Source organism: Piliocolobus tephrosceles, chromosome 1 (genome assembly GCF_002776525.5).
Source record: "Piliocolobus tephrosceles isolate RC106 chromosome 1, ASM277652v3, whole genome shotgun sequence".
Classification (NCBI taxonomy): Eukaryota; Metazoa; Chordata; class Mammalia; order Primates; family Cercopithecidae; genus Piliocolobus; species Piliocolobus tephrosceles.
The window spans coordinates 31,759,317-31,771,256 of NC_045434.1; the positions used below are offsets into that span (position 1 = coordinate 31,759,317).

General features: G+C 44.8%; 1 protein-coding gene across 1 annotated transcript in view; it reads left to right on the forward strand.

The window, feature by feature from the left end:
- Positions 1 to 11,940, forward strand: part of TNN (tenascin N) — a 72,648-nt gene that overhangs the window by 50,385 nt on the left and 10,323 nt on the right. The window contains exons 13-17 of the mRNA XM_023207215.2: positions 313 to 443; positions 1,382 to 1,514; positions 1,945 to 2,096; positions 9,242 to 9,338; positions 10,214 to 10,381. Of these exons, the coding sequence (XP_023062983.1) occupies positions 313 to 443; positions 1,382 to 1,514; positions 1,945 to 2,096; positions 9,242 to 9,338; positions 10,214 to 10,381 (681 nt within the window). The remainder of the gene's footprint in view (positions 1 to 312; positions 444 to 1,381; positions 1,515 to 1,944; positions 2,097 to 9,241; positions 9,339 to 10,213; positions 10,382 to 11,940) is intronic.

Consider the following 11,940-nt stretch of genomic DNA (forward strand, 5'->3'; position numbering starts at 1 on the left):
TTCCTTCCTTCCTTCCTTCCTTCCTTCCTTCCTTCCTTCCTTCCTTCTCTCTCTCTCTCTTTCTTTCTTTCTCTTTCCCTTCCTCTGGGACCCACCCAATGCCCTGTTCTTCTTGTCTCTAATGGATCTGTACTGTTAGAAACAAAGGTCAGAAAGGCCCTGTGGCAGGGAGGAAGAGAGTCTGCAAACTGCTTGAAAGAAGGAGGAGAAATGGGAGGGTTTGAAAGGGGGAAAATATAAACTGGTGTCTCAAAAATTACCTTGCCTCAGTTGTATCTTAGTAATAACAATAACCTGACTTTCTACGTACAGAAATTGACCCTCCCAGAAACCTTCGTCCATCTGCTGTAACGCAGTCTGGTGGCGTATTGACCTGGACACCCCCCTCTGCTCAGATCCATGGCTATATTCTGACCTACCAGTTCCCAGATGGCACAGTTAAGGTACGGGGGATTCCTTGTCTTTTCTCCTGGTGCCTTCTCTTCTGTGTGAAGCAACTAACTTGAGCCAATCCGCTCATTTGCTGGCCTCATGGCAGCTTGCTGATCTTTATTGATCACATTGCTGCTTGTACATCTGCTCCGGGTTATTTTGTTTATTGTTAGTCTTCCTTAATAAATGTAAGCTCTATGTTTGTTTCATTTATCACCATATCTAACGTGCATAGGACAGTGCTTAGCGCATGGTAGGTGTTTGATATATAATTATTGAATGAATTGATTAACCCTTATTTCAAGGGTTATAGCTCCCCTTAGAATCTGAAGGCCAGCAAATTTTCAAAACCTGTCCCAATGGAAAATTATTATTCTCCCTCCTTGCCAATGAAGAAAGAAGGGAGGAAGGAAAAACAGGAAGGACACTTAGGTTTATTTGTTATCTTAATTAGTGCTTATGACAGCACCACTAGGAAGATTAGCCCTATGTTTATAGAGGAAGTAAGACTGGTTCAGAAGGAAGTTTATTGAAATACCAACTATCTCCTTGTCTCAGATATCAGTGGCCAGTTTCACCTCCCCTATTAATTTCTTCTTAGCCCAGCATTGCTGGCCTGTTGCTGCCAACGATGGCTATAGTTAGAGCCCCTGTGTGTATCTGAAGGCCAAAGTCTCCCAGAAACTTGGCCGGTAATCCTGAAGCTGCAGTCCTGGGTACTGGCTCTCAGCTGATGCTCCCAGTGGTGCTGATTCTCCATGGCATGGCTCTCCAGAGAAGTGGCTGGGACGCACTGTGATTCTGGGCTGCCACTGAGGCTTCAGAGAGACAAAAGACTGTGCCCTCAGAGAACTTCTGTCATTAGTACCCGGGAATGCTGTTGACACCTAGGGTGCTAGTGGGTGATAAACTGAGTCACTAGCTGTCTACTCTCTGCCTTGTTTGGTAGGAGATGCAGCTGGGACGAGAAGACCAGAGGTTTGAGTTACAAGGCCTGGAGCAAGGTGCCACCTACCCTGTTTCCCTTGTTGCCTTTAAGGGTGGTCTCCGGAGCAGAAATGTATCTACCACCCTCTCCACAGGTAATGTAGAATCCTGTGCTCTGAACGACCATGCAGTGAGAACCAGCATTGGAGAGGCTAGCAAAGCAGTCCAGGGAGGAGCAAGTGGATGCAGAACTATTGATTTCTCTAGGCATGGGGAAGTGGAAATGGGGTTATGTGTTCAAAAGAAATCCATCCCACAGTGGGGAGGCTAAAGAGAGGAGTGAAACAGAGTGTTACTTTGTGGGGCAGTTGAGTTGGGGAAGGAGGTGATGTGAACTTGACTTTTTCCTGGTACATTTGGGGAGTTGAAGAGAAAAATAAGATATGAGTGAAGAGTTGGAAGAAGCTAAAGTAGGAAGTTATGAAATGATTTCCAAACAAAATAAATTGCCTTAACATAGGGAGAAACTCCACCTCTTTCCTCCTTGCCCTGCTCCTAACAACACTCTCTCTGCTTGGCTCCCAGTTGGTGCCCGTTTCCCACACCCTTCGGACTGCAGTCAGGTTCAGCAGAACAGCAATGCCGCCAGTGGTCTGTACACCATCTACCTGCACGGCGATGCCAGCCGGCCCCTGCAGGTGTACTGCGACATGGACACGGACGGAGGTGGCTGGATTGTGAGTCACGCAGAACCCAGGGGAGCTCTGTGTAGGGCCTTGCTTCTTAGCCCAGGATGCTGGTCATGGATGCTCCACAGAGTGTTTGGAGCCCTATTTCTTCTCCACCCATGGAAGAGAGGAGTTTTGGTGGCTTGTTGCTGTTTTTAGAGAGATCTCAATGTTACAGGAAAGCAGTCCCCATCCAGATCCCAAGAGAAGGTTCTTGGATCTCATGCAAGAAAGAATTCAGGGCGAGTCCACAGTGCAAAGCAAAAGCAGATTTATTAAGAAAGTAAAGCGGTGAAAGAACAGCTACTGCATAGACAGAGTAGGGCGTTTCTGAAAGTAAGGAGGAATGCATGCACCCTAGGTACGATACTTGTTTATATATAGGATAAAAAAAGATCTTGAGGTGATGTGCTCTGTGACAAGGGTTTGTGATAGAGGATTAATTTTCTTAATTACTGTATTTTGCAAGAATCAATATTATTATATTTAAAGCAAAATTAGGCGTGCTTCGGTTCTCAAGATATCAGGATATCAGGACATTCCTAAGTCTGGGTCTGTTTAGTAAACACTGTCAATCTGTTCCCTTAACCATAAACATGTGGAGGCTTGGAATACCTAGCTTTCTGGGAATGCAGCCCAGCAAGTCCCAGCCTCAATGTCTTAGCACTCACTCAAGATGGCTCTGGTTCAAATGCCTCTGACACCAACCCACTGTAAGGATAGAGCCTAGTACTTATTCCCTGTCCTAAAACAGGCTTGGTTAGACTAAGGCTGATGACTATGAAGGCTTGTGGGTTGATCATCATCTAGTAATGCCTTATATGTGTGTATTACCTATATTTTACCTTCTTCAAAGGGAAGCACTTTGAACACATGACCCTCACACAACAGCTTTAGAGTAAGTGAGAGAGGATTGTTTTTCCTATTTTACAGATAGGGACAGTGAGGCCCACAGAAAGAAGTGCTTGACCTAAGTCATACAAGAATGACAAAGCTGGGACCAGATTTCAAGACTCCAGCCTCCTAACTCATTGGTCTTCTCAGTGAGTTCATCTCAGGTCATCCAAAATGCAAATGCATAGCCTGTCTGGGGAGTTCAGTCCTCTGAACTGGAGTCTGTTGTCCAAGTTCTGTACCCTGGCTCCACAGTACAGCAACAAGGCCTTTGAAATTTTGATTGGAAAGACTAAAGCCTGAAAGACGGAAACTCGGGCAGTGCTCTAATTGTCCCTCTTCTGTGTAGACGTTTTATTCTCTCGGGCCATTGTCTGCCTAAACCACATGGCAGCTTCTTTGATTGCAGCAGCCTGATCCAGTTGTATGATGAGCTGCGTTTGAGGGTTGCAATCTGATCCTTCCATCTCCCCTTGCCCCTTTTCTTCCTGTGCCTGAATGATAAAGACTCTCACTGCTCCAGGCTACCTTGCAGCTTTAACCTGCTGTGCCTCCGCAACTCACTGTTGGAAGGAGAGAGCATGATCTCATAGTGCTCAAACCTTATTCATTTACACATTCACTCAGGGGCCTGGGAAACCAAAGACAGTTGAGCAGCCATGAATAAAAAGATACCATCTGATGAGCAGCAATGAAGAAAACTTATTATCTGCACAGCGGCATCTGACGGTTGAAAGGCAGTAATTGGATTGGTTGGGGGAAATTCCCGATTGATGTAAAAAACAACAGAGCAGAATGTAACATGGGAGGTCCTCTACCCGACCAGACCCACAGGGCTGTACCTGCTGCTTTTCATCAGCACCATTGTAAGGCTAAGCATTCTGTCCCTTCAGGCCTGCAGCCCAATTTCCTGCCTTTGTGCCCATAATTGACCTTTGGCAGGATGTTTGTATTGTCTAGTGTGGCCTTTTTGTAAGCCAAGCTCCCACAGAGAAAGAGGCGTTTATCTGGGGCAACATTTAAAAAGAGATCTGTCAGTCTGTCTGCCCTGGAATAGTCATGGCTTACTGCACAAATATTTATTGAGTGCCTACTATGTGTCAGGCGCTGTTTCATGTACTCAAGATCCAGCAGTGAACCAAACCAATGGAAATCCCTGCCCCCAAGGAGCTTGCCATTTATATCCTGCTCATGGAAATGACCCCTCCTCAAACACAGAGATTGGTTCCAAAAATAATAAAACCACTGTGCATTCTGACCCTCCCCACCCCCAACCCCACCCCAAGTCTTGTTTTCTGAGCCAGACTCCTAGGGGTCATGCATGAACTGAGGTTCTGCAGGGTTTTACTTAAAGGCACCATGCTCCAGAAAACATGGAGTCCTGAAAACTTCCCCACAAAACATTTTACTCACAGTTGTCATAGTTTTTGGGGGGAATTTCAAGAGTCCTTTGTCACTGAAGGATGACCCATAGTCAGTTTCTCTGTTTTATTGAGCTTTTAAAATCCTTTTATGGTAATTCTTCCATCCCAAGCAGCAGGAACTCAATTTGAAGAATAGACCAGAAGAACTGTGCCCTGAGGTAAACTCTGCCGCTGGTGGGAGGCTGGAAAGAACATCAGGGAACACTTAATGTCTCAAATATTTCCATCTTTGTTTTCCATCTTGAAAGTCTTAAGGGCTGCATTAGAGGCTCTTTCCACAGACATTTCAATGCAAGTTTGACTTTTTTTCTCTGTATTTAGTCATTCAGGGCATGGAATAAGTTCTAACATGCAGTGACCACTCTAGTATAGAACCAGACATGAAGAGGTTTTTTTCCCCCTTTGAAACTTATTTGGTAAGGGGGTTTTATGATACCCTAATAGTTCATTATAGGGTGTTTTCATCTCATCAAATGAGAGTGGCTTCGATTCTGAGTGAGTCAGTTAAGGCTGCCTGATCCAGATGCATCAATGGTCCCTGTGGGTCCGTTCATTTGGAAACGGATATAATAAAATGCAAACTAACATTTATTGAGAGTTCATAACAACTTCTTATATCTCTATGTGCCACGGTTGGCTTAACTACTTTATGATTTACTATGCTTAATGACCTTGCTGAAGCCTTGATTTAAGCTCATGACAGAGAGGCTGTTAACATGTTAATCTAACAGTTTGGAAAAGTGAGGCTTGTCAAGGTTGCCCAAGGACACAGCTAGTAAGTATAGAGCTGGTTCTGGTTCAGAACAGTGATGCAAAGAGCACCAGAATCATTTTTGGAAGCTTCCCTGGCCCAGATGAAGTATTGTTACACACACACACTACACACACACACACACACACACACACACACATCGCTGGAAAGCTCCTATCAAGCTTGGGCACTGGGTTCATTGATTGGAGATAGAGACCAAATACCTTTGTAATGCATCCTAGGAGGGCTGGATTGGATTTGAGCCTGACCTTGTGGTGGGAATGTGATTTGACCCGATGTATGTGGAGCCATACATCAGTGCTACATCTGTCCTAAATTTCCACTGTCCACGGTACAACAAGAGTCTCAAGGAAGGGGTGGGATCAAGCACCTTGTTAGGAAATTAGCAAGTTCTCAGAGTCTTTGGAAATGCAGTTTGTGAAACAGATTCAGTAGGGCTGGTATTTTCGAACTTTCTGACAGAAAGATAAGGTTTATTTGTGGTCTCTGTATCAGTGATTAGCTGTAGCACTCTGGATACTCGCTTTTCTGGACTTTCACATCTGTCAAATGGCATCATAAATACTTGCTCCAGGGCCAGCACTCAACAGATGCTCACAAAATGATTGTCGTCTAAGTGAATAAATGAGTGAAAAAAAGTGAGGGAAGCCAAGAAGGAAATAGGGCACCTTTAAAAGATGGATCCTTGAGCAAAGGGGAAAGAGAGCAACAATGTTAACGCGGTATTAACTGTTTGCCGTGATCTTTCCTATATTCTGTTCTGCAGCTCTTGCCCATTTATAGAACATTTTATGTGGTGTCTCATTTAGTCCTCCCAGCAGTCTTATGAGGTAGGCTCTTCTCTTCCCTTCCATTCCTGTTTTACCATGAGCTGGCTGAGGGTCAGGAATAGAAGAGGCTGCCTCAGCAATCCCCACCCGTCCCCTGCCCAGGAAGTGGCTGTGGTCTGACTTGGAGCCTGGAGCCTTCTGCATCCATGGTGCCCCACTCCTTGGCCAGCAAACATGGATGGGTGCTTTGGAAGGAGTTAAATATAAATTCCCATGTGGAGCTTTCAGCATTGCTGCAGGGTAACCTACTCTCTCCTCCCTGCCTTTCTCTTTCCGTAGAAAAATACAAAGAATGCACAAATGTCAGGCGGTTTACCTTATAAATTCAAGATAATGTGTTTTACTTCAAGGCACATGCTGTGAAGTCTAGTGGAAAGGAGGGAGATTAGATTTTGTGTTGGGGCTTCTGCATCTGAATGAATGCAAAGAAAAATAGGCAGAGAGAGAAATGCAATTTCAGTCTTTGGTTAGTGGGAATCGTTCCTGAGGTTAGCTAGGATGGCGTTCAGCTTGGTTCTCAAGGTCATGTGGAATTAGATGTGTTATCAATTTCAATAGTGTACACAGGTGTGTGTAGGTACTTTTCAGATATACTTCCTATAAAAGAATCCAATTTACTGTGACTGGAACAGTGCCTTCCTTCTCCAAACAGAGGAATTTTTGAAAAGAAAGCAGTCCACACTTCGGTGAATGGCACCCAACTCTGCCTCCATGTTCTTGCTTCTCACTCATTCTTTGGTCCATTCCAGTTTGGCTTCTGTCCATATCTCACACTGACACAGCCCTAGGTAAAATCACCAGTGATTTCTGTGCCACTAAATTCTAGGGATGGTTTTGACCTCCTGTTCCTTGACCTCTCATCGGTACTTGACACTACTGACCACACCTTTCTCTTTGTGGCTTTTGTGATTCCGTATTTTTCTAGTTTCTTTTTCTCCACTTCTGTTGCCCCTTCTCTTTCCTTGATGGATTTGTCCTTCTTCGTTATACATATTGGATGTCCTCAAGGCTTGATTCTAGGCCACTTTATCTTTTCAGTTCCCATTTTCTTCCTACGTGGTCTCATCTTTTCCCATGACTTCATTTTACCCTCCTCTGGGTCCCATGCTTCTCTGCACTAACTAGGATAGAATGGGCTATGCGGCAGTAACAAACCAACTCTAAATTCCAGCAATTGAACAAACACAATGTATTTTCCTCATGTGTGCAATGTGTTGTGCAGGTTTGGCAGCCAGTTACAAGTGTGACTCATGGATTCAGGCTGTTTCCATCTCATAGTTCTGCTGTTTCAGTGTGTGGCCTTTCCCATGGCCCTGTGGTGCATGGCAGTAGAAGAGAGAGTGTGGAGAACCCACCCACACACAAAAGGCTCCCACCTACAGCCTTTTGGCTGCAAATAGTCACATGGCTCCAACTTGAATGCAAGGGAAGCTGTAAATGGACATCCTCCTGTGTTCCTGGGAAGAAGAAAGCGAACTGGGACTCGGTGAACTCCTAGCATTGCCTGAGACACACTCTACCTTAATAAGTCTAGCCTAGACCTCTCTTTAGAACTCCAGCCCTTACATCCAATTGCTCTGTGATATTTTCATTCACCAGCATACCTCAGAAATAACTCACACTTACCACATCCCCAAATGAGCTCATGACCCACTCGTAAAACCTGTACTCGGCCGGGCACGGTGGCTTACACTTTCACTTTGGGAGGCCGAGGTGTGTGGATCATGAAGTCAGGAGTTCAAGACCAGCCTGGCCAATATGGTGAAACCCTGTCACTACTAAAAATATAAAAAGTAGCTGGGTATGATGGCATGTGCCTGTAATCCCATCTACTCGGAAGGCTGAGGCAGGAGAGTCACTTGAACCTGGGAAGTGGAGGTTGCAGTGAGCCAAGATCACACCACTACACTCCAGCCTGGGCAATGAAGTGAGACTCCATCTGAAAAAACAAACAAACAACAACAATAACAACAACAAAACCCAAAAGCTACAACCTGTCCTCTCTGAATCCCCCATCTCAGTGAATAGCTGAGGGAAGAGTCATCTGCAAGCCCAAACTATAAGAAACTTATCTTACCTTGACTTCCTCCTCTTTCAGTTCCACATTCTGTCACCAGCCCTGTCAACTTTACCTTCTCTCCACTTCCGTCTATCCTCAGGGCATCCCTCATCCAAACTACTGTCCCCCTTCATCTGCACTCTATAGTGGTCTCCTAACTAGTCATCTCACTTCCACTCTTACCCCTGACCAGTCCATTCCATACACTACAGCTAGAGATGAATCTGATCGGATCTCATTTCCTGCTTAAAACTCTGCAATAATTTCCATCGTTCTTACCTGGACCAATGTCTTCAACAATCTCTTGAAAGCTTACCAGGACTGACTCTTGCCATCTTCTCAGCCTCCCTTTCCATCCCTTCCTCAGCCCCCAGTAGCCCCAACATTGCTCCCTGTGCTCTTGCCTGACCACTCCTACTCATCCTGCAGCTCAGCCGTGTCCTGGGGGTGCTTTCTTGGCTCCTTGGTCAGGTCCTCCTGTTTTACGCTCTTGCAGTTCTGTTGCATTTTCCCTCATAGCCCTTATTACAGTTTTAACTGCATTTAAAAAATTATTTAATTTAGTAATTGTATTTACTGAACTATTAGCTCCAGGAGGGAAAGGACCATTTCTGATTTATTTACTTTGCACACTATCTTGCATATTGCCTAGTGCATAGTAGATGCTCAGTAAATACTTGTTGTGTGAACTTTTTTCTCCATAAGTATTAAATAATCGCTGTGCTAAGAATCAGGTGAATTAAAAAATAATTCCTACTCTCAAACTATTTGAGAAAAGGGGAAAAAAGATGCTATAAATGTGATGTGCCCTAATTGAGTTAAATGCGTGTTGAAAGTTACATGTGAGAATTGGCAGAGGTCTGGAAAGTCTTGCTCTAGACAATCCACACTAGCAACTGAATCACACAAATAATGGAAAGAACTGAAATTTCTTGAGGGCAGGAAGCTTCTCTGCTTTTGCTCTACACGCCTTAGTACCTGACATACTACTGTACATATAAATAATGCTTATTAATATAGTGAATCTGCTGACATATAAATGAAAAACCTCTCTAAAAAGAAAGGCATGCTAGCTGGAGGAAGGCAGTGTATGAGCAAGTTCTTGGTTTTCTCTTGTCTCCCAGCACCTATATCTGTTTGGAGGGTCAGAGTGAAGTGTTCATCTCCCTTCTCAGGTCTTCCAGAGGCGGAACACTGGGCAGCTGGATTTCTTCAAGCGATGGAGGACCTATGTGGAAGGCTTTGGGGACCCCACGAAGGAGTTCTGGCTTGGTATGATCTCAGAATCCAGGAGGCTGGGGCTGTAGGGGGTGATTTCTCCCAGGACAAGCTAGCTAGGAGGCTTAGGGAAGCTCACCACCTTCACAGAGAGGCCCCAGTGGCAGGGAGACAGGACTGTGCCGAGCAGGGTCTTGGTGGGCGTGTTGATGGGAAGGCTCTCCTGCACTCTGGACTTGTTGAAAGGTAGGGTGGTCACGGGGGTTTTATGCTGGTTTAAGCTCTGCAGGATCTGCCTGCAGCCTGAAGATCTTAGAAGGCACAGTAGTAGAAAAAAAGTTCAGGGATTGGGATGCTGGGTCATTACTGGAAGGTCACTCTAGCAGTCTCTAAAATTCTGTTGGTGATGCCAGGCATTATGGGCAATGTTTTCCCCCTCTTCCCTCTGCTCTCCTGAGGAGCAGATGTTCACAGAGAGGGAAATAGCCAAAAGCATGAATTGGGAAATGAAGAATTAAAAAGTCATGATTCAGATACCCAGTGTCTAACAGAGTAGATGATGTTGTGGTTTGTTCAGTACAAAATCTCTTCGGGGATCTTAGGATGAGTCGTTGACCCTCCCTCCTACTTGGTGAGGTAAATGGATGATAAATACAACTGCTTCTGTTTTAGAGGGATGGAGCCAATGGAGGCAGATTCCTTCTGGGGTTACCCTGACCCCTCACTGCTTCCTTCCATAGAACATGGTCTCCACACTCCTTAGCGTGGCTATGAGTCCCCGAAAGAGAAAGTGCTGAGACTGCCCCTTATTAGCAGAGAAGGTAAAGACTAAAGTGACTTTAGGTCCTGAAAGCCTCAGACGCACATGTTGAGTACTCAGTCGCACACATGGATGGATTGGGTGTTGGAATTCCGTTTTTTATTTTTAGGACTTGACAAGCTACACAACCTCACCACCGGCACTCCAACGCGGTATGAGGTGAGAGTGGATTTACAGACTGCCAATGAATCCGCCTATGCTATATATGATTTCTTCCAAGTGGCCTCCAGCAAGGAGCGGTATAAGCTGACAGTTGGGAAATACAGAGGCACAGCGGGTGAGAAAAAATGTTTTCTTACTGCAAAGGTCTCTTGCTGTCTGTTGTATAAGGATTGGTTTGCTGTATGCCACTGATCTGGGGGGTGGAATATTATTCTGTGGAGGTGAATTGTTCTCATTGACAGTGGAGGCCCTACTCTCTGCAGGGGGTCAGGAGTGAGCAAGCAGTTAAAGCAATCCTTGACCACCATAAAATTGGAAATTGTGTATGTTATATGTCACAACCCCCTCCCCCCCGCCCAATAAAAACCCTCCTCTTGTGCTCCTCTTATTCAGGCTGTTGTACATTAGCTGATGAGCCCATATTCTGAACAATTTATTGATGCTTGTCAGTCTTTCATTCAGCTTTAGCAGTGTGGCTGTCATCTTTGCACAGTAGTGTGTGTGTGTGTGTGTGTGTGTGATTATTTGAGCCTTTGGTGGCATTTAGCTATAAAAACAGAACACTGAAAGTGCTGATTCAAATAATGAGTATGGGTCTCATTAACTTAATTCAACTGTGACAACACAGAAATGAGCAGTTCAGTGGAAAGTAGGGGAACTTTTATCCTCTAGTAGCTGCTCATTGGAGCTAAGCCAGTTGCTGGTGTGTTTGGTTGTGAAGAAAAAGAACAAAATTAAGCAACATGACTGAAATGCTGGAATGATACCAGTAAATTAAATATTTTGTGTAAGAGGGGGAGGTGTGGTTATTGTTTTAATACTAATATTTTAAAAGCTGTGTTTATGGTTTTTAAACCCTAACAAGTAAGCCTGTGTTTTGACATTTGCATATTTTTGACTTTGGTGTATTTATAGAGGAATGTGTTACCAGCCAGATTGACTGACTGTATAAGACATGGCGGTCTCTCTCCTTAGACTTAAATGTAGACAGGTGAAAACAAAAGAAAGTAACTTTGCAGACAGTCACATGAGGGGTAAGAAACATAAAGAGCTACAGGAGTGTGGAGAAGGTGGGCACACGGAGGACGAAGCAACTGGAGGGAGTTGGATCTGCAAAACGGGGGAAACTCGAGTGGGAGGAAAGAGAGGGCTCTCCAGGCCTGGGGGCTTCGGGGTGAGTGGGAACTGAGTGGAGGAAAGAGCGCTGGAGTTTATCTCACAGCCTTGCTGGACTTCTCAAGATTGTCTACTCAAGGAGCCCTGATGGCAGAAGACCATGAACAGAACTTCTGAGTGTCTGGGGCCATGATCTGGGGTGGCCAACTGTGAATGCAAACCTTTCTTTGAGATCTTATAATTTCATTTAAACAATAGTCAAATGAATTTTGCATTTGTTCTTACTTCCCAGGGCCTATCTCAGAGCCTGGTACAGAGTAGGAGAGTTAAAAAATGAAATTGCTAGCAGGACTTTTCTATATACATAATCTTACGGATGTTAAGTATCTTACATAATAGTCCCTGAGACCCAAATAGGTTCCATAGGGGTGAATGAAAGTGTGAGTTTGGTGACATGGTGACATGGGAGGAGACAAAGAGGGAGGGGTAGGCACCTACCAGAGTATGAGGCATTTTGGCTACAGACATGAGGAAACTGTTCCAGGATTCTGAGTAGGG